We start from the raw sequence: 22528 nt of genomic DNA, 5'->3' as shown, positions 1-22528 counted from the left end.
TAGCGGGTTTTGCTTCTGCTTCGTCGCCTGTCTGGGTGTCCTTGACACGTGTGGCTCTTTCGCCCGGGGCTATGTGGTTGTGTATGTGTGTCAGTCAGCTTCCAGGAGTTACGCAAACGCATTGGCTGCCTTTTTTTTCCCTTCCAGCCTGGCCAAATTCTGGGATGATCGCCAGGAGCCTGATAAAACAGGGGAGGATACATGGAGGGTGTGGTGGGAGAACTCATCCCAAATAGATGGTTTTTCCTTCTGTCATGTTTTTCCACTTCTCTGAACCTTTCCTGGTCCATGTTGTTGTTTGCCAACAAGTTGGCTTCGACTTATTTCAACCTTTTGAATGAGAGACCTCCAAAAGTCCCCATCCTCCACAGCACTCCTTGGGTCTTGCAAAGGCAGGACTTCCTTGGTGGAAGCAATCCTCCAGTAATGCACTCTCCCTCTTTTCATTCCACTATTGCTAGCATTATTATTAACTCCAAGCTCTCCCTAAAAGCCAAGATGGCTAAGGTGAGGCTGTAGTATTTTGCATGTATTCGAAAAGAAAGTAATACTTGGAAGAAAGGTGGAAGGCAGCAGGAAAAAAAAGAAAATCATTCCCGATGGAGAGACTCCATCAAAGAAGTTACTGCCCTGAATCTGAGCTTATGTGTCCTTCCTCAACATTAACTTTTGCCATCTTGACCACACACTGATGTCTCTCATCTGTGAAATGTTGGGGGGTATGACACACACACACACATGCACAAATGTAAATCTTTGCTGTGAAAAAACAAGGAATGCAATCATTCAATTTTTTTGTCCTTTCCTTCTTGCTTGCTGAGAAATAGCAACACTTTTCAGAAAGGTTCCTCCCTATCTGGTCTTCTGTTTCAAAAGGCACAAAAAGGCTTTTCTTCTCTCCTTTTTTCCTCTCTGACCTTCTGCTGGAATCCTGCAATGTTTTATCTTCTGTATCAGGGCCAGAAAAATAACATTTCTGCCTCTGGCTGGATGGATGTTCAGGATGGATGCTTTACAAAAGGAGAAAGATGCCATTGGGGGCAGGGGGGAATCCATGTGATGGTAGCCACATTTTTGCAATTTGTGGGACAATAAAAAGCAAAGGTGGGCAATGGTGGAAGGCTAGGGGGCCACATATTGCAGCCCTGTTGCAATATGGCCCCCTAGCCTTCCATCATTGCCCACCTGGGAACATCATTGTCATGTTTTTAGGCATTCCTAACCCTTTTAGCTTCCATCCACACTGCAGAAATAATCCAGATTTACGCCACATTAACTGCCATGGTTCAGTGCTGTGGAATCCTGGGATTTGTAATTTGCTGAGGCATCAAAGCTCTCTGATGGAAGAGGCTATAAATGTCTTCCAAAACTACAGTGCCCAGAAGCATGGAGCCATGGCAGTTAAAGTGGTGGCAGTTAAAAAGAAAAATCCCAAATGCTTCTGGTCCCAACTGATATGGATCAGGGAGAGTCAACTTGTAGTTGTTCTTTAGCTACTATGAGAGGAATTGAAGAAAGTTGAGGAGGAAAGCAGTCAAAAAGTGGGATGACACAACATATGATCTAGTGGTTCAGGGAGATAGATCTCATTTGGGTGAGGGAAACTGAGGCAGACCAGGATTTTCTTGAGTAAATAGTTAATGTGACGATTTACCCTTTTTTGTCTGTTTTCTATTTCCTTTCTTGAATCTCTCCCTTTTTGTCGCAGGCCACAAGACATCATTGTCTTCATGATCGGAGGGGCCACGTACGAAGAGGCCCTGGCGGTTTACAATCTGAACCGTACCACCCCCGGAGTCCGGATCGTGCTGGGTGGCACCGTTATCCACAACACAAAAAGGTACGTTGAGGAGAAATCTAATTCTTTGCTAAGCTTCTTCTCTGAAGAATCAATGAGATCAATGAGTAACTATAACAGTTTTCTTCCTGCTGTGAGGACGTCATCAAGAACCATGAAGTTTCCAAAGTCTATTCATAATTCAAGGCTTACACTGCACCAAATTCGCACATGGTTGCTTTGCAAAAGAAACAGCATTTTCTAGGCAGGAAAATTTCTAGGTAGGGGAAGAAAAGAAATAAGGAATAAGAGAACAGGAGGAGGAGGAGAAAGAGAAAGGTATGGCATACTCTTGCAAAAACAAAGTCATGGTGGTCACAGATGTTGTGTATTGTTGTGTTGTCCTCCCGTGAAGCTTCAAAGAGCGATAGACGTTTGCATCTTCTGACCGATCCAGATTTCTTAGCCCTGGGGGCAGCAAGGTTTACAGTGAGTGGGGTGAGGAGGAGACCCTGGTGGTATATTGTCAGGGTGTGTGTGTGTGTTTTCTTCTCCAGTGCCTCCTTTTAGAAACACAAATTGCCTGAGCGAGCACTTTGCAACTTACAAACCCTTGCCTTGTGAGCACCACACGCTTCGGCTGCCTTATCGGGAGCTTTTAGACCTTCATTAAATATAAATGCAGCATCCGTGTACCTTGCAACAACGTTGTTGGGCTTATTTTAACCACCAACACTCCTCCCTCGAGAGGTGTCTTGCTCATTTGCGCTCTGCAATTGTCCCAAGATGAACTGCTTATTTTTAAAAGGTGGGAATCATGCGATTGTGCATCCAAAGTCGCTTGGGGATCTCGGCTGACCTCATCTCAGGTTAGGTCCTGCCATGAGACGAAACTGAGGGAAAGTCTTCTTTATTTTGGACTCCAGTTTCCAGAATCCCCCCATTCTAAGGGGTTTCTGGGAACTGGAGCCCCCCCAAAAATTCAAACATGGAACAGTGATCTATGCATACCTTTTTCTGGGTTCTGTGGGGCCACTTATAGTTGAATATTGCAAATGCAATCACAGTTTAAAGTCCCAGTATATATATTTAACAATCATACAACAAATTATATAACAAATGTGACACATAGGAAGCGTCCATAAGTGTTCCATGCATCCCATGAAGTGTCAGGGAATTCAAACATGGAACAGAGATGCATGTGGGGCCATGTATAATTGAATATTGCAAAGGTGGTCTCAGTTTAAAGTCCAAGTATATGTATTTAACAATCATACAACAAACATGGAACCGAGGTGCATGTATACCTCTTTCTGGATTCTGCGGGGCCACTTATAATTTAATATTGCAAAGGTAGTCTCAGTTTAAAGTCCCAGTCTTTGCAAGTTGCAGCAAGAAATCAAGCCTTGGGAACTGTAGCAAGCTCTTATTCTCCTCGGTGAGATGGAGATTTGCACCCATCCTTTTCCTCGTAGTAGGAACCGAGATCCCCAAAAGGGGAGAATTTGCCCCTAAGCCACGAACATTAGGAGACTCGGGGCTGAGTTGTGTTCATTTGGGGAAAACTGCATGAATTTCCCCGTTGGCTTAACCGGGTAAGTAGCATCACCGGTTGTCGCAGCGCAGGACAGAATTACTAGAGGATTTTCTTTTTCAACTCTGTATAGGATATCTGTGCAATGGAGATAATTAACATTTCTTCCCATTTTATTTTTCCTTTTTAATGAGCAAAAGACCAAACGATGGCACTCCTGCCCTACAATCAGTCTGCAGATTTAACCGACTCCCCGAAAGTGGGTTACAAAGGCAAGTCTGTATTAACCCACATTTTTAAAAACCAAAGCTGGAGGAAATTAGCTTGTGTTCTCCCTTCCCCCAAATACGGGCTCCGGTTAAATGATCCGTTGCTCCCCCCATCTCAGCCCTAAAGCCTGTTTTAGTCCCCCAATCTTGATGATAATTGTTAAAAATAACAATCGCTGCTCGGATGAATAAATTCCCTGGTGTAGGAATTATCTGGATTATTGCGAGGCTCAAAGTGGAAAGGATGTGTGTGTGCGCGCGCTCTCCAGATGTTGTTGGGTTACTATACCTAGTGGTTAAGGTCCTAGACTGGGACTCCAGAGACCAGGGTTCAAGTCCTGCACCAAGACACAAAACTCACTTCCCATCTGATTAAAAAGTACTAGGTTTTGTTCCTGTGTTTTTCCAATTTAACACTGGGTTAAAACACACCAACCTGGAGAGCTGATATAAAAGTACCATGGGTTGACAGAAAGAAAAAATCTAGGACATCGATCTCCAAAACAAAATGGATATCAATTGCCAAAGCAAAACTGGAAAGGACAGGGACAAAATCTGAGACTCTCTGGTCTATTTAATCAGTCAGGATATGCCCTAAGAAGACCGGCCTACCAAATTTTGTTCCTTTTCTGTTTTTATTGTACATATATGGCCACCTGTGTTCATTATTTTTGTCTTGGTCATGTTCAGCTGTAAACCTGCCTTTGGATTTTCTCCCTTGCATTTCCTCTGTAGTCATTTTATGTCTTTGCTATCTGCTTCTAGTAGCATGGCGTCATCTGCGTACGTTATAACCATCAATCCATCAATCTTTATTTATGGTCGATAGACCCGTTGAACGTATGTTATAATGACTGATATTCCTTCTTCCAATTTTAATACTTCTTCCTTAACTTCCGTAATACATTTCCTTGTCCCCATGCCAAAACCACCTTTCTTCTTCCTAAAATCCTAGTACCTGCTATCTTTTTCGGTATGTTCATCTTCCAGTAATGGCTAATAAGCTTCTGACTTATAGCTGGCACTTTTCACTGCTAAGACATTTCTCTATTCCCCACCACACTCTTTTCCTCTCTTTTGGACTCCAGTTCCCAGAATCCTAGAATTTTAATTCAAAAGCAAATGGGATTCTGGAAGTTGTGATGCAAAAGAGGGGAAGATGTTCCAAGCTTTGAGAAGGAAGAAAAGAGTCGCTCATTTTACTCTCTAGGATTTCCCTCCTCGCTTATTTTTGAGGTGCTCTGCAGCCATCCCCTTCCTCCCATTCAGATTAGGTTTATCGCAGAAAATAAACAAGGGGATTTTCCCCGCTAATGCTTCCTCGTGGCCGGTGTAAGTGCTCCCAAATCCCTTCTTTCCATTGTTGCTTGCCAGCTGGACTTAATGCCATATTTTGGTCCGGCATCCAGCTGTTTTGCTGACAATGGGAACCATGGGAAATGCGCTCCTTATTGAGTCCCATGCCCCCGTTTCTCTCCTCCCATGTTTGCAGACCAAATTTGCAAGCCTGAAGAGATGCTTCAGAGTCTTGGAGGAAGGCATGGAAGCCCCACCATCATATTTTTGGGGGCTCTAAGGTCTCCAAACTGACCCCACATTTCCTCTTTGGGTCCTTTTGGTTTCAGATTAGGTTCATTTTGCTTCATCCGGCCCTAATGCAACCAGTAGCCCCATAAAAGTAAATTGAATCAATTCATTCCGAAATGACCGCCATCTGGTCCTCTGTCTAGATTAATAAGCGCTAACAAACCGGAGATGATAAGCTGGAATATTAAAGAGTAAATTCCCCTTCCTTGAGTTGTCTGTTTTTTAGGGGGAGGGAAGAACTTTGGTTTTTAAAGAGAGGGGTATAGTCCAGTCCTAGCCAGGTTTAAACAACCTGGGTCTTACTGGTTAGTAGGGTAGACTTGTTAAATCAATGATGGAAAGGAGGATCATGTTGTCATTGTTGTTGTCATGTGCTTCAAGTCATTTCCAACTTATGGAGACCCTATTTTGTCTTGTTGTGGGGCTCATCTCATATCTTGTATCTCTGGTTCTGCAAGCCACCAAATCTAAAACACAGCTCCAAGAAGTCTGTTGGAGCAGAAAAAAAATATGATTTGGGGGCCGAGGGAGAGGATCGCTTGCAGAGGATTCCTTGGACTTCCCAAAACAGGACCTACTTTGTGGAGACTGAATTCTTGACTAGATGAGATGTCCTCCTATTTTCATACCTTTGGCCATAAACCCCTTGTGGTTGGCATCATACGCATGTGTGTTGTATACAAATATGGCTTTAACTTCTTTCTGGTTCTGTTTCCTTTCCATTACCATTCTGCATCCACAGAGCTGGAATTTCGTGTTTGGCAGGGTAGACGGATTAATCTGTGGAACCGTAAGATACCCAGATTAATACTTCTCCGACCCCAAGGAAAGCCATGTTCCTTTTGCAAGGTCCCTTCCTTTACATCTCCGAATGTGGTTTTCTTTTCCTCCAGCTTCCTGGAAGAGGTTTCGTCGTCCGGCTTCCGCGGACGAGGCCTGGAGACGGTTCAAGGGACCATGAGGACGTCCACGCGACGCGTGAACTGATCCGTTGTCCTTCCCTGTGGTTTCTTCTTTGGACCATTTTGGAGTGATCCACATCTGCTGTGTTTGTTGTATCCATTGCGTCCAAAGCGACTGCCTGGAGAGTAATCATGTCTCCCTTCTTGAAATCTAGTTACCATTCTGTTTATCATGCATTTTTATTTATACTTCTGCAAGGGGCTGAAAGGGACCAACACGAGGGTCTACAGAAACATTTACTCCATACTTCCACAAGGTCTGGTTGAGATGTCAAAACAATGTCTCCCATGTGGGAGATCCCTTTACCTATTTCCTCCCCGACTTCTGTCTGTCCTCAAGTTGCTCTTAAATGGTTTAATTCCCAAACTTTGTTGTCATTTTAACTCCGTTACCAGCCTTGTGTTATAAATCCAGTTCCTCTAAAAGAAAAAAGCAAAGTTCTGCAAACTGTCATTGTGAAAGGACCTCGTGGTTTTATGGCAGACCACTTGTATTCTTTTCATTTCCAATGGGGAAGTGAACTTGTGGGGAGGTTGAGCGGAAGCGGGTGATTTGCAACAGTTGTTTTGCATGAAAAAAGTGGGGAGATAGGACTCAGATGCTGAAAAATCACGTTTAATCATTAAAAGACCAACATGGTTCACCATATCTGTATTTCTAAGGCTTTCTTTGGGGGCGGAAGCGGGATGCAAAGAATATGGAAGTGAAACAGATAATACAGAAGCAGTACAAAGAATACGGAACGCAATGCAAAGATTAGAGAAGCAATCTTTATTTTTACATCTATTACAGAAGCAATCTATATAGTCATGAAATGAAGAATTATGGGAATATTTGTTCATTGCATATAGCAGACTTTACCTTTTCCATTTGCAACGTATAAGTATTTCTATGACTTTATGTTTCTATATATGTGTGTTTGTATGTGTGGGAGTTCATGGCTTGTCTTTGATATATTTCCATAAAACCTCCCCAGAAGAAAGAGGTTTTAAATTGTGGCTGGGAAGCATGCAATCCTGATATTGTTGGGTTGCAGCTTTCAGTATTCCTCATTGTAATGCCAGCTGGGGGCTGATGGGAGTTGCAATCTGAACAGCATCTGGACAGCAACAATTCCTAGGAGTTCTAGTCCCAAATAATATAAAAGACCAAGACTTTGTGTGCAAGAGAAAGCTATTTCAGTTTAGTCAGTGACACAATGCCAAACCTGAATGTATCTTTGATATGGATGGAATGTATTTTAAGAGAGTAGAATAACCTATTTTTGTTTTTCCCCCTTGCAATTATTAGAAAGGGCATCTGCTGCAAAGCCTTGGCTAGAATCAATGCAGAACTTGGAAAAAATTGCTTTTAAAGTCTCCAGCTCCTAGAGTCCTCTACTTGGCCATAGCTGTTTTGGGATTCTGGAAGTTGTGTGCCATAAAAGTAACTTTTCCAGACGCCAACCGCCCCACAGGAAGCCGATTTGTCCTTTACATATCTTTAGCTGCTATCGACTCTGTTAGTGGCTTCTTGGAGAGGGTTTGAGTCGTTTTCTTTTGTCTTCCATCATTTGGGAATAGACAGAGCTGTAACTGGAACTTTGCTTGGAGGAATTAATGAGTCGGATCAAATTAACCAGCGCATCGTGTCCGGCGGTAATTCCGTTTTTTAATCTTTATTGTCTCCATGCTACGGATAAATAAGTGAAATTGGTCTGCTGGGAAGCCCAAAGACACAAGGAAACATCAAAACGGATGAGATTTAGGGAATGGGCAGAGAGCTTTCAAACAGAGATACAGTTGGCTTTCCATATCCATGGACTTTTTGATCTACTAATTCAAGCATTCAAGGTTTGTAAATACTTTAAAAATAGATAACTTTCAAAAAGCAAACCTTGATTTTGCCATTTTATGCAAGGGATAACATCTTGCTGTGCCACTGTATTTAATGGGACTTGAGCATCCATGGATTTTGGTATCCATGGGGGGTCCTGAAACTAAAACCCAACAGATACCAAGAATCCATTGGGTTTTTTTTGGGGGGGGGGGATATGGCATGTTGTTGTGGTCTGAGAGTCGGACCCTGGTCTCCAGAGTCCCTAGTACAATGCTCAAACCACTGCGCAGTGCTAGCACCTTTCCAAAACCTTAAACGCTGGAGTTTCCTGCTTTGCGCAGAGATGTTCCGATGCCAGCTCTGGGCCTGAGCTCTCCAAAACCAAGCAACAAAGAAGAGGACGGAAAGGAAAAGGGGGAATTAATTTGCTCTAATTAAAACGAAGCAAAACTTTGGCACTAGCCAAGCGCTGCCCTCGGGCTAAAAAGATGCACTTTGTGTGCAAGAGAGAGTGTGTGTCAGAGAAAGAGGCAGGCAGGAAGGACGGATGTGCGGCTCTCGCACCTGCAACACCAGCACTTGGTGGTGCGAAAGGTATTTTAGGAACTTTAGATCCATCCCCTTCGAAGCCTGCAAGAAAAGAAGAAAATAGGAAGTTAATGCTTTAAGAGAGAAGGCATCTCTCTGTCTGCATCCATTCAGCTGTGTTTATTTATTTCCTCTCCAAAGCCCCTCTTTCCTTATGCAACCTCTTCTTCGTCTTTCTGGTCTTTAGCTAAAAGAAGGTTCATATCCTCCCAATTGTCCCACTTCAATTGCTGCAAACTACGTAAGATCAAAATGCAAAAGGAGTTTGCATTTATCAAAAATTAAGGATGGAGAGGAGATTGTGCCCTTCTCAATCGGCTCAGGCAAAAGCAAATCGCTGCAGCCTCTTAGCTTGTCTGTTCCTCCTCAATCATAACATTTGCCATCTTGTCAATGCTTGAATGTTGCTTGGCCGCATGTGTCCCAATTCATACCCCCGAAACGTTGGAGGGTATGAAAAATACCTTCATGTTCTCCCTCTGTAACAATCTAAATCAGAATTGTTATTTATTTCAATGTTTTTCCTCTGAGCCTATTGTTCCGTATCCCTTTCGGTTGGAGGAGTTGGCCTTCCCAGGAGGAGCCCAAGGCTGTCTGTTACAATGATGTTACTTTCCTTATCCCTCTTTTTCCCCAGGATTGGGAGTCATTGTTGAAATCTCCAAAAATATATACTTCTGGTTAAGTACATCCATGCTTAACATCTCCTGAAAAAACATATCATCTTGCAGAAGCCAGAATGCGATCTCCAGCTTGGAAATCCCCTCTTTTGTGAATGGAAAAATATGCAGGCTTCTAGTCCTCACAGTCTCAACATTGGGACTTTGCTCCAAATGTGGCTCATGATAGTGTCTAGTGGAACTTTAAAACATACCCTCCGTCTGTCCCAATTTGCCAGGGACAGTCCCAGTTACTCCTCTGCCATCCCACTTTCTTATCCGCTTTTAAAATGTCCCGGTTTCTCTCTCCTCCTCCCGCTTTCCCCCTTTTACTCCAATTGCTGCGAATTGGTTTGAAATGGCAAAAGGAGCTTGCATTCAAAAGGAGAAGAGAGGAGAGAGCCGAATTGTGCCCTTCCCAGTTGGCTCAAGCAAAAGCAAACTGCTGCAACATCTCCTAGTTTATCTGTTCTTCCTCATTAATCGTTTTTGCCCTCTTGACCTGACTCTTAGGTTGCTTGGACATCCAGATTTCATAAGTGAAAGCTTGGAAGGTATACTTTTCTTCCTCTCCTCCTCCTCTTCCTTGGTCTACTTCTCCATCTCTGGAGATGGCCAGCTTCCCTTCTTGTCCTCCTTTTCCCCCCCTTTCTCCTTCCCCCTCTTTCCATCCCTGACCTCCCTTGCCTTGGAGGACTCAAACAAAGAAGAGGAGCCCCCCCTCCTTCCCTCCCATCCCTTTTTCCTCCCTCCTCCTCTAAGTCCATCCCTTCTTCCCACCCCCCAATTTCCCCTTTTCTCTTTTGAAGCAAATAAATAAATGGTGAACTCTGAGGACGTCACAGGCTGGGCTGGCTATAGATGGGGCTGTGGAGCCCAGGAGGAAAGAGCCCTGCTTGCTAGAGAGGAAGAAAGAAAGGAGAGAAAGAAAGAAAGAAACAGAAGGAGAAAGAGCAGCAGGAGGAGGGAAAGAAGAAGGAGAAGACCAGAGGGAACAGATGGGATTTTTGTGTCTCTGAAGATGTCTGGGCATCTCCGCCAAGCCAGGCTGGACCTTCGTGTCCCCAAAGACTTTTCACTTTTCTTTTAAGAAGAGGAGGAAAGAAGACAGGAAAAAAGAAGGAAAAGAAGAAGAAGAAGGGAGGTTTAATTCTTTTTATTTCAACCCTCCTCCATCAAAGGCACTTTCTAAACAGATCCGAGCAAACCTCCTCTTCCTGGCTCCATCCTTCAAAATCCGCCTGAATTGTTCCCCCTTTTCTTCCCTCCCTTACACCCCCCAATCCCCTTCCCCCCCCCCCCCCCCCCCCCCCCCAATATCCCCATAGCCGCCCCCTTTTCTGGCTGACTGCTGGGGAATGATGAAGAAAAACAACTCTGCCAAGCGGGTGAGTGCCTTGCTGTCATTTTGCATTCATCGCAATGCTTCCTCTAACCTCCACCTTTCCCCCAAAATTCAATGGTTTTGGTGATTGGGGGGAAAGGATGAAGTAACAGTAACACACACATTTCTGTAGGTGGTCATTATTTTGTTGTCCTCCTTCGTCCTTTCCAGCATCTTTCCCATCTCCTGAAATATTCACTTACTCTATAAACTGATTTACTATTTGATGCAATGGCAAGTAACCCAAATTTGTGGGCTTTAAGGTCTCTGGTTTTAATGCTGCTTTCATTCTGCATGCAATTGCAGTTGCAACTGGGATGCATTTGCTTTCATTGTGCATGCACTTGACATTAGGATGGATGCATTTGGCTTTTATTCTGCAGGCAATTGACATGGAAGGGGTGTCCAATTGTATATTTTTGGCACTCCCAGGGATAAAAAGCTATTGCTGGAAAAGCAGGGGATAGAAAGAAAGGGATTGAGCTAAAAAATTGCCATAATGGGTAATGCAACACCAGGCCTAGAGAAACGGAGGGCCTTTGGAGAGCAGGATCAGCACCGAGGAAAGCATTGTGTTTTCAATAAAGGAAAATAAAATAGATTTAGGTCGAGGATGAATTGCAAACTGGGCCGAGAACATGGATCAGGACCCTTGCTCCTTTCTCCTTACATAATGCCAACGGAGGAGGAGGAAGAGGAGGTGATGGCAGGAGCCTGGTGGCTATTTGGTGATATCTTTATTTACTGTATCTGGGCCCGCTTTATCCTTTGAGTGTGTGGGTGCATTTAAAAGAAGGGAAATAAGGATCTTAAAATGAATGGAAATCCAAGCTTGGCTTGAGAAAGCCAGCCAGTAAAATGCACAAAACTGTCCCTTTTGTGTCCCTTTGCAACAGCTTTTGGGAAAGGGATGGATTTGGGGGGAAGGGATGATGGATTTTCTCCATTGCAGTTTGGGGAAGAGGTGCTGGCGGGAGGTGAGCATTGATTTTATTTTACAAAATAATAATAATAACAAAGCCCCCCCCCCTTTTTTTAACACTTTCCTTTCTTCTCCTCTTCCCCCTTTCCATCCTTTGTGTGTCTTGTTTCCATCCCCGCAGGGGCTCCAAGATGTGAACCAGCAGCCAATGCAGCCAGAAAAAGTTGGCTGGGTCAGGAAATTCTGCGGGAAAGGCATTTTTCGGGAGATCTGGAAGAACCGTTATGTGGTCCTGAAGGGGGACCAGCTCTACATCTCTGAAAAGGAGGTAGGAGAGAGAGAGAGAGAGACCCATTTCTCAGTCTTTCCTCGCCTTTCCTCTTCTGAAACTGAATCTGCAAATCCAGTGTTTTTGCTTTTTGGCACAGAGTTTGGAGGGCAAACAGGGAATGTGATGGATCCTTCCCATTCTGCATGAATTGCAGCAAAATGTATGGAAAGCATACAATATGCTCCCTAAAACCTGAGAGAGAGGGAAGGAGGGGAAAATGGTATTGAGACAGGACTAAGGCTGCATCTGCACTGCAGAAATAATCCACTTTGACACCACTTTGACTCCCCATTCTGTACTAATTGCACCAGCAAAATGCATGGGAAGCATAGAATATCTTTCCCCAGATAATACTGTGAGTCATGAGACTGTTTGGATATTTCTTTTTTTAAAAGGGGGGATTTTGATCTGTTAAGAGCTGGAGGAGCAAGTCTGGGGTCAAGACCATGGGAAAGGGCTCCTCCTTGAACCCTTCCTTCAGTCCCAAGGCTGGGCTATTAACAACAACAACAACAACAACAACAACAACAGAAAGACAACAAAAGGTTGGCAAGAGAATGCTTAATCTTAGTTGCAATGGGACAGCCACGGATGGAGGCTTCTTGTGTGCATTGTGTGTGTTGCATCCGCTCAGGATTCAGTACATCTTGGGGAGAGAGAGAGAAAGATCGTCAAGTTCGTACTAACACCCAGAGCGGATCCATCCTGCCGTCATGGGATTAGTTGTCATGGTGTTGGGGAGGCTGTGCCTGCCTTCGCAGCTTGTGTGTTTTGTGTGTGTGGGTGGAGATTTCAACGCCAAGGAGGCATCACAAGGGTTGAGAGCCAAAGCTGTCCCGAGGGGACGGAGAAGGAACCTCAGACCTGCTGCGGATTTGGGGTTTCTTGTGCATCTGTTGGTTTCTTGGGGCTACCTCGATCCTTGGCCGCTTGTGATATCTGTCCTGTGGGGATGACAGATGAGATTGGGGCAAAGTCAAGTCACAAAACAAATTGGAGCATTGGAAGGGAGTCCCAAGGGTCACCTAGTCCAACCTCTGAGAGATGCCCAGAGAGAAACCAGGGAGTTTTATAAGCAGCGGACAGGATGAATCGGGATTGTCCCTTCCGAATCGAGACAATGGGCGTCCAAATGTTTCCATAATTCTCATCTTTAATGATTCCCAAACTATGGCCTTGCAAGTTGTTTTGGACTTCATCTCCCAGGATCCCAAACTATTGGCCAAGCTTCTATGATTCTGCGGCTGTGGCTTCTGGGAGCTGGAGTCCAAAAACCAGGAGGACCAGAGTTTAGGAATGACTGCGTTTTGGGGTGTCAAGGGATGAATTCCAGGGGGGGAAAGCAGGGTAACCCCTACCTCGGGTTTCATTTCAGTCCCTAATGGGGCTTAAAGCCAGCGGCTTTTCAGCAGACGTGGGGTTTTAATTACCATGAAACCAAACAGCTGCTTGGCCAGTAGGAAACCCAGGCATTAGAGATGCAGAAAAGTGATTATAGACGGCAAGACGGCGCACACCCAAAGCGCTCCGGTTACGGGACATTTGATACCCGGATGGTGTGCTGGAGAGAGGAGCAGGTGGACGGAAAAGCAACCAGGAAGAGCTAAGAGGAAATGTTTCTAAAAATGGCAGTTGAAAGAATTGGTTGGAGCATTGGGGGTGCATCCCCACATCTCGATTATGGCAGTTTGGTTCCACTTAAACTTCCATGGGGTCCACCTTGCGGCATCCTGGGATTTGTAATTTGGGGAACTATGGCTACATCTGCATTGCAGAATTGATGCAGTTTGACACCGCTTTGGCTCAATGCGATGGAATTCTGATTTAGTGAGCTATTTATTCCTTTCTGTTAGAGAGCTCTGATGCCACAACACAGTGCCCAAAAGTCCATAGCATGGAGCCACGGTGGATCAAGTGGTGTCAAACTGGGGACCGTGGGTGTTAAGCAGGGTCAGTCCTGGTTAATATTTGGAGGGGAGACTGCCGTGCAAACCTACTGGGTGCCCTTGGGCAAGTTGTATTCTCTTAACCTCAGGGGAAGGCCATGGCAAACCTCCTCTGGACAAATCTTGCCAAGAAAGTCCCATGATAGCTTCACTTCACGGTCTCCGTAAGTCCAGAAAGATTTGAAGGCACCCAACAACAACAACAGCAATGTTTCTCTTGGTGTCTCCAGCGTCCAGAGAGCTTTGAATCATATTGAGGACTAGAAACTTACATTTTAAAATATATGAATTAGCAGTTCAACAGTGTCCAGAGGACCATGCAATCCAGAGCCATCCGTCCCCAGTTTAATGGGAGTGGAGCCTGGCATTTTTAACACCAAAACATTTCTAAGGGGCATCCCTCTCCATGAACACAGCACCCCCTTTTAATGCTATTGGGGGATTCTCAGAGTTGCAATCCCATAATGGAATCCATCCAAGCTCTGTGAGGTTTTTTTCCCTCCTCCAGGAGCAATTGGAGACCTTGGTCTGGTGCAAAATGTCTGCATTCAGTTCAAGGTTGCAGAACCGGAGTTGCACATGGGGACCCATGTGCGCACAGACCCACATGTCCATTGGGCTGCACCTTTGGTGTTTTGCTTCGTTGGGCCACGGTTGCCCTTCAGCCCAAATTGGTGCATGGTGCGATTCATGCGTCACATCAGACATGGAGACCATGGTTGGTCCTGGACCTCTTGGTCTCCCTCAGTCACTCTCTGTCTCATGTGCCTAACCCATGTGTCCCAATGCTCAGCCCATGCGCTTCCTTTCCCTGCCATCGATTCCTAAGAGACACGGCCCTCGATCATCTCCATGTAGAAGCTACATGAGGTCAACATGATGCAAAACGGCAATCGATACAGCCATTCCCTCCCCGCTCGGCTGCTCTCTGTAATGGAGAAAATGCATATATATGTGGTGTGTGCTGCCTGGCAGGAACGAGCCACGATGTTCCATTAAGTTATCACTCCGGCCCCATTGCTAACACCCTCTTGCTCCTCCTCGCACTTGCCTCTCCCGCGTGACCCTGAAATGAGATGGGAAAGATGGAGGATGAGACGCTGGTCCCTCCAGCAGGAGAGAGGCAGAAAGGCTTTTTAAAGAGGGCTAAACGTCAGGAAAACAGAGGAATGGAGAGTGGGGACGATTATCTTGTCTAACCCCCTGTCCATGAAGAAACTCAGATAAATAGACAGATAGATGATACTGTAGATAGGCAGATGGATGGATGGATGGATAAGATAATCATAGATACTGTAAGACAGATAGAGTAGGGAGGTAGATAGACAGAAAGATGATAGGATAGACAGACAGATGATATCATAGATACTGTAAGACAGATAGACAGATCTATCTACAGTATGATCTGTTTATTTGTCTTACTGTATCTAGCATATTATATATCTATCTACAGTATCATCTGTCTGTCTATCTATCTATTGTTATATCATCTGTCTGTGTCTGTCTGTCTACAGTATCATCCATCTATCTATCTATCTATCTATCTATCTATCTATCTATCTATCTATCTATCTTCAATATCATTTATCTGTCTATCTTACAATATTATCTATGATATCATCTATCTATTATCTACAATATTCTCTCTCTGTCTCTCTCACCTATCTATCGCTAGAGAGGCTCTTTTTCCCTGTGTCCAGACTTGAACCCAAGCCTGCGCTCCTCGGTGCCAGCGGCGTTTTAATTCCCTTTGCCTAATCTCTCTTGGAGGGGAACGCAGAGCTTAGCAACAAAGGAGCCGGGGTTTTTATATCATGTGTTGCAAATCCTGTGCTGTTTCGCCGAGCAGCAGAGATTTGGCCTGGATAAAAATAGACTTCTCTCCGCCTTCTCAACTATCTTTCTTTTTTTTTCTTTTTTTTGGAAAAATGTCTTCTTCTTCCAAAATTCACTGGTACATCATGCTTGTCCTCTCCATTGTGTGAGAGTCATATATATCTATGCAAAGAACATGTGTGTTTTGGGGGTATCTATAGGGTGCCATTAGAAGAGATGGAGTGCAACTGATCTCTCCCTCCTGGCATAATCCATCAGCAAGTTCTTTGGTGTAAGTCCTATTGAAACAAGCTGCCCTTCCTTCATCCAACTCCCTTCTTCATTTCTGTAGGAATGTAGGGTTAGGAGGGAGACCCTATAGTCCAACCCTTTGCCAGTTCAGCAACTCCATAGCCAAAGCGTCCCCCCAAAAGTGTGCATTCAACTTCATTTTAAAGACGGCCACAATGGAGAATTGTAAATAACAAGCGTCTCTTCTTTTATTTTCAGAAGCAATTGGGATCTGCCAGTTGAGAAGGAGTCTCCCGTTGTCATTTATAAAATGTATGGTTTGCCCTGTCTTTGCAGGTCAAGGATGAGAAAAACACCCAAGAAGTTTTTGACTTGAATGACTACGAAAAGTGCGAAGAGCTCAGGAAATCCAAAAGCAGGAGCAAAAAGAACTATAGCAAGTTTTTGCTCACCCATTCCAAGGAACCAGGGAACACAGTAAGTCTCCTTGCACACACGCATACACACCTGCCACCTTCATGTGGCCTCCCTCTGGCACATTATCAGTCCATATCTGGACATAGTAAAAACCTGGAAGGGGTGGTAGCTCAACAGGTAGAGCCCCTTCATCCCTGGTTTGATCCCTTTCGGCACATCTTGCAAACCTTACCGGATCCAGGAAGCCTACCCCTCTGCTTGAATCCTTGCCAGTCTTAGTAGAAAGGATTGGGCAAGGTGGAGCAATGATCTGGCACAGTTATTAAGTAGTTTCATAGCAGTTGTTAAGTAGTTTCGTGGTTGTTGTTTCTTCATCCCCCTTCTCCTTCTGCTGGCCATTTTATAACATGATGTTTTGGGAAGTTACTTTTTGGGACTACCATGCCCAGAATTCCCCAGCTCCAGGAATTCCAGACAGTGGAGTGACTGATGTGACATGCCTCCAGTGCACATCTAGAGACTGTCTAGGAGGCCCCAGAGTGGAACCCAACACACATCAGATGTGTCAAGTGTGCATCATAAGTGCCTGATGTGCATCACAAGTGTCTGGTGTGCATCACAAGTGTCCAGCGAGCATGAAAAATGCCCATTGTGCACCAGACATCCCCAATGTGCATCACAAGTGTCTAATGTGCATGAGAAATGCTTGATGTTTATCAGGAGCACCTGATGTGTATTGGAATACTCTTGCCGATGCCCCGATATGCATCTTCGCAATTCACTAATAGGATTTTGTTGCATTTCTGGAATATAACTACAGATTCATCAAGTTATGAAATATGGATGATTGTGATGATGGGGATGTAGACAACAAGATCCGTAATGGCAGCTGATGTGATTCCCTTCTCTCTTTCTCTCTTAGGCACCCAACCTTGTCTTCCTGGCTGTGAGCCCTGAAGAGAAAGAGTCCTGGATCAACGCTTTCAATTCGGCAATAACCCGGGCCAAAAACCGTATCTTGGATGAGGTGAGTCAGTTCCTCTCTTTTGCCTTGGTGACTGCTGAAAAGTCTCCTGCTTGATCTGGAACTAATAGGGCAGTGTCCCTCTTTTGGGGTGGGGAAGGCTACCTTACGAGGGAATTAAGGGTCGGGCCAAAATGTTCCATAACCTTAGGGGTCCCTCCCTCCGTACCCACTGCCCATATCCAACATGCCAACTGCTAGGACAGTCTGGGAAAAGTGTGGCCCTTGGGACCCCCAAATGCAGCCAACAAAGACTTCAAGATGTTCTGCAAAGCCCTGCGACTCCCAATTTATGGGTGGCAAAAAAAATTGGGCCAATTTATGACCTTGTTTGTTTCTTTTTGCATGAAAGATGTTCCAAAGATGCCTCAAAATTTGGCATTTGGCTCCCCCCTAAACTCCCAGAGCCCTCCAAACCTCCCTCCCCGAAAAACACCCTGAAACAACAACAAAAGCAGTCAAACATCAGCTGAAATTGCAGCTGGAAGTGATGCTGAGTGTGAATTTTAATGTCATTTTTATTGATTTTTGTCTGAAACATATCCTGACACATTTCTCTTTTACATATTGGTTTACATTATATTATTTTTCAAACTTCCTCCCCTCTTTATATCAAAGCTTTTCTAAATGGTTAATACTGATTTACTTCCTTCCGATGCTAACTCTTGACAGTTTTCTTTTCTCTTCTTGAACTTTGGACCATCTTTCTCTGCAATAATTCATTATTGTGTCCCAGTCTTGATTTTTTCATCGATTATTTTATCCTTTAATAAAATTGTAAGTTTGTCCATCTCAAGCATGTCTCATAGATGACTTGTCTAAATAAAACTGAGTGTGAATTTTAAAGGAACTATCCATAGTGTTCAATTTGACAGCTGGTGAATCTGCTCTGGCCGCGAGTGCAAACTGTAAAGGAGCTGAACATGATAGAGCAGGAGAGGTCCAATTGTGGCCCATGCCAATGGCTCCCCAGTTTGAAAAAAGAATTTGCAGCCTTTCAAACTGGCCAAAAAGGATGCTGAGAAGCTGGAGCCGTGTCTGAAGGAAGGCGACTAAAATGGTGAAGGGTCTGGAAACCATGAAGCCCTATGAGGAGAGACTTAGGGAGCTGGGGATGTTTAGCCTGGAGATGAGAAGATTAAGAGGGGATATGAGAGCCCTGTTTAAGTATTTGAAGGGATGTCATGTTGAGGATGGAGCAAGCTTGTTTTCTGCTACTCCAGAGCATAGGACCCAGAACAATGGATGCAAACTCCAGGAAAAGAGATTCCACCTCAACATTAGGAGGAACGTCCTGGCAGTAAGAGCTGTTTTATATTGGAAGACACTCTGTCAGAGATCGTGGTGGAGTCTCCTTCCTGGGAGGTCTTTAAACAGAGGCTGGATGGCTATCTGTCGGAGATGCTTTGATAGAGAGTTCCAACATGGCAGGGGGTTGGACTGGATGGCTCTTGGGGTTTCTTCCAATTCTATGATTCTGTGGTTCTGAATTGGAAAGCAGTGCCAGCAGATGGGTCCTCCTTCTCCCACCGAGATACTCCGACTAATTGCCATAAGTAACGAATACTCCGGAGAGTTCCTGGGGAAGCTGATAGATGATCTCTGCCGTGAAAGCCAAAACGAAAGGGATCAATTATTCACCACAAGGCTCCACTTGCCGCACAAAGCGTGTGTTGTGAGTTCTGTTCTTGTGACGACTGACAATGCGCTTGTGTTGTTGTTGGGTTTTTCCAGGTTACGGTGGAGGAGGAAAGCTACTTGGCCCACCTGACCCGCGACAGGGCGAAGATCCAGCACTCGAGGCGGCCTCCAACACGGGGGCACTTGATGGCTGTGGTATGTACAGCACTCCTTACACTCCAAATAGAAGATAAAGATACATACCTTCCAGTTGTCCCAGTCTGGAAAAGGGACAGTCTCAGTTAATCATCTGCTTTCCCACTTTTCTCGCCTGCTTTTAAAATGTCCTGGTTTCTCGCTTCTCCTCCCACTTTTCCCCTTTGTCCTAACTTTCCTTCACTTCCTGCAAATGGAGTTCAAAGTGCAAAGCTAGTTTGTAATCAATTAACTCAGCATGGGGAGAGGAAAGATGGAGTCGCAGCTTTGTTGTCGTTGTGTGCCTTCAAGCCGTTTGTGGCGATCCTAAAGAGAACCAATCATGGGGTTTTCTTCGCATATTTCATCAGAGGGGATTTGTCATTGCCATCCTCTGAAGCTGAGAGAATGTGACTTACCCTAGGTCACCCAGTGGGTTTCATGGTTCAGAAGGGATATGAACCCTGGTCTCCAGAGTCGTAGTCCAACACAATTACATCCTGCAAAAATCCAACATTGTGACTTAATCCAGTTACGAAAATTCCTTGAGGGCCCACTAGTCAACCATCCATCTTGGGCCTTCTTTATCTTCCCACTTCATGCTAATTTATTATCTTTGAGGAAGATAAGAGGTCAGGAGGAATGGCAAGGTGGAAGTATGCAAGGATATTGGTGTGACGCTTCCAAATAATTCTCAGAATGTGTAGACATTTCTTTTTGTTTGCTTCTTCCCTCATTTTGTAGGCATCTACCTCAACCTCTGATGGCATGCTGACCCTTGACTTGATCCAAGAAGAAGATGCTGCTCCAGAAGACCATGGCACCTGTGAAGAAACCTTCCGGGTGGACCTGGATAAATCCGTTGCCCAACTGACCACCGGGAGAAGGCGTTCGGATTCGGAGAACGTCAAGCCGCCAGAAAAGAGCAGGACAAACAGCCTCCCGCGGCGGGAGGTTACGACATCTTGGGACAAGTTCTCTCATCGCAACGACTCCTTCGACAAGGGGACCATGTACACCCCTCAGGTTCCAAAGAAACTCACCCTCTCAGAAAAGAACAAGTGCGCCTCCATGGAGGAGATCTTGTCGTGTCGGGATTCGTCCTCAGCGCACCGGGCTGTGTTGAGGAAAGGCCTGGAGGACCAGTTTGCCTTGGTGGCGCCGGAGCAGCTGGCCCGGATCCAGGAGCTTGTCGCCTTGAAACTTGAAAAGACGCAGGAACTTCTAACAGAGGTGAGGGGATACGGGGAAGGGAAGCGGACGGCCCAAGAGCCTTGCTCCGCTACGACAACAACGACATCGACCTCCGCTACCACCACCATCTCGTCATCCTCCTCCCCTTCTTCTTCCAAGCTGGACTCGGAGGCCATCTTGCAGGAGACCGAGAGGCTTCTGGGAGAGGCCTCCTCCAACTGGAGCCAAGCCCAGCAAGTTCTCCAGGAGGTCACTGAACTAAGGAACCTGTACAAGCAGCTCGAACTCCAGCTCTCGGACCCGAAATCCAAACCCAGCACGCAATCGCAGTTCCGGAAAAGTCTGATGTGATGTCTTGGGGGGGTCCTAGGCAGGAAGGATGGGATGTAGGGCAGCGAGGAAGAGGGTTAATAAGGAGTGTAATTTTTCTTTTCTGATTATAATTATTTCCAGTGTTCAAGGTGCCTGTTGTTCATCTGATCCTTACCCATCACAAACTCAGTTTCTCCCCCCGCTTTCGTTGTCCTCTTCGACCCTCTTCCTCCTCTAGTTCTAAACCCATTCCAATAAATCAGGGTCGTTTATTTCTTTTGGAATATCCCTTTTCCTTTTTCTTTCTTTCTTTTTTTTGGGGGGGGGGATCCAAATATATACACAGTCAACCCTTTTTATCCATGGATTTTTTTTATCCAAGCATCCACGGCTTGAAAATATTCCCCAAAAAGTATAAATTCCAAATTGTGAACCTTGATTTTGCCCTTTTATATAAGGGACACCATTTTGCCATGCCATTGTATTTAATGGGACTTGAGCACCCACGGATTTTGTTATCCATGGAGGGTCCTGGAACCAAACCCCAGCGGATAACAAGGGTCCACTGTACTGTATATATATAGATTTCCCTTTTCCTCTAAAAGGGCACTGCAAAATATCTCACCCCTAATTCCAGCATGAAAAGTCCTCTCTGGAGGGAATATATGTCACTCTTGACTTCTAAATGGACTCTGAAGTCCGCAGTCCAGGTGTGTGGGGATAATGGGAGAAAATGCCAATTCCTCGTTGTTTTTTTCCAAGCATCAACATCTCCGGGGCTTGAAGTTGGCTTCTGGTCTCATAGTACAGGTTGCTTTTGAGACAGCACCAGCTCTTTGTATCCATAACCTGTATCCTTCTTTTTACTGCAGTATTTGGTTTTCACTCTCTTCCACTCGGCGCTTTATTGCTGGCCTTCTTCCATTTGAGCGGCGGTTCCCCTGTCTCCAGCTGCCATCTTGGATGGGTTCCAGTTATCCTTCCACAAAAGCAGCCCTGCTGCCTTCAGCAATGTGGGGGGAAAGATATTTTAATTTCCATGACGCGGTCAGAGAAGCAGAAGGCCCTCTTGACCAAACCGATCGACTCAGCCCCATCGCTGGTGCTCGAGTCACTAAGCATCTGCTTGAATCAGGGAAACAGATAATCTTTTTGGTTTCGTCTAGCCTTGTTATTTTTTTTTAATGGACATCTAGGGTTTGGTTACAGTATGAACACTATGAATGCAGAACTCGAGGTAGGCCTTTTGGTCTCACCCAGCGGAGCCCTTTTTCCTTGTGCATAAATTGCATTTTTCATTGTTGTTTCTGGTGCACTGGCTCATTGTGTTGAAAATTTCGTTCTTCTGATCTGTGTCCAGTTATAGTCCTTTGCCCTTTCAGAGATAAAATAAGGCAAGATGGAGCAGAGTAAATGTGGCCATCTTGAATTTGATCATCTTGAATTCAGCCATCTTGTGCCCCCTTCAATTGTCTTCTGGGTTCCTCTATCTCCTTATCTCTCCGATAGATCTTCCATAGTGTGCCAGAAACCTACAAAACCAATTGGACAAGAGCAACGTCTCCAACTGTCCCAGTTCAGCAGGGACTGTTGCATTTAATCCTCTGCCTTCCCACTTTCTTATCTTCTATTAAAATGTCTCGGTTTGTCTTTCTTCTTTGCTTCCGCCCGCTTTGTCCTCAGTTGACCACAGTCGCTGCAAACTGAGTTCAGAGTGCAAAATTAGTTTGCTCTGAGTTAACTCAGCAGTTGGTTCTTCTTCCTTGGCCATCTTGATCGTGTCCTGATCTCGCTTGCTCGCACGTGCCCCGCTTTTCCTCGGTGAAATGTTGGAGGGCATACCTCCCTCCTCAGAGATGCTGGTTGAACAGAGAGTTAGGACTCGGGGAAACGAAACACCCCACGCAGATCATATCTCCGG

The 22528-nt window shown here is 45.1% G+C and overlaps 2 protein-coding genes across 3 annotated transcripts in view; both read left to right on the top strand.

Annotated features, from left to right (window-relative positions):
• Positions 1-6778, top strand: part of VPS45 (vacuolar protein sorting 45 homolog) — a 17603-nt gene extending 10825 nt beyond the window's left edge. The window contains exons 14-15 of the mRNA XM_042440764.1: positions 1709-1840; positions 6061-6778. Of these exons, the coding sequence (XP_042296698.1) occupies positions 1709-1840; positions 6061-6154 (226 nt within the window). The 3' untranslated portion in view covers positions 6155-6778. The remainder of the gene's footprint in view (positions 1-1708; positions 1841-6060) is intronic.
• Positions 6779-10502: 3724 nt separating this feature from the next.
• On the top strand, positions 10503-20959 carry PLEKHO1 (pleckstrin homology domain containing O1). 2 transcript variants are annotated; one of them, XM_042441207.1, is made up of 6 exons: positions 10503-10583; positions 11683-11829; positions 16182-16322; positions 17185-17289; positions 19021-19122; positions 19846-20959. In XM_042441207.1, exons 1-6 carry the CDS (start codon positions 10554-10556, stop codon positions 20644-20646), a joined length of 1326 nt encoding a protein of 441 aa, XP_042297141.1. In that variant the 5' UTR covers positions 10503-10553; the 3' UTR covers positions 20647-20959. The 2 variants fall into 2 exon arrangements, with proteins under 2 accessions (XP_042297141.1, XP_042297140.1); XM_042441206.1 differs by lacking the exon at positions 10503-10583 and having other exon boundaries at positions 10594-11829.
• The last annotated feature ends 1569 nt before the right edge of the window (positions 20960-22528 follow it).

This window comes from Sceloporus undulatus, chromosome 9 (assembly GCF_019175285.1).
Source record: "Sceloporus undulatus isolate JIND9_A2432 ecotype Alabama chromosome 9, SceUnd_v1.1, whole genome shotgun sequence".
In the NCBI taxonomy this organism is placed as follows: domain Eukaryota; kingdom Metazoa; phylum Chordata; class Lepidosauria; order Squamata; family Phrynosomatidae; genus Sceloporus; species Sceloporus undulatus.
The sequence above is the reverse complement of the archived record's forward strand: the minus strand, read 5'-3'. Positions and strand labels throughout refer to the sequence as shown.

Excerpts from the sequence above, each read along its gene's own strand:
- PLEKHO1 (XM_042441206.1), top strand. The coding sequence starts at position 11,509 with ATGATGGATTTTCTCCATTGCAGTTTGGGGAAGAGGTGCTGGCGGGAG. Across the intron at positions 16,323-17,184 it reads CCAAGGAACCAGGGAACACA|GCACCCAACCTTGTCTTCCT; the intron begins GTAAGTCTCCTT and ends TTTCTCTCTTAG. Across the intron at positions 17,290-19,020 it reads AAAACCGTATCTTGGATGAG|GTTACGGTGGAGGAGGAAAG; the intron begins GTGAGTCAGTTC and ends GGGTTTTTCCAG.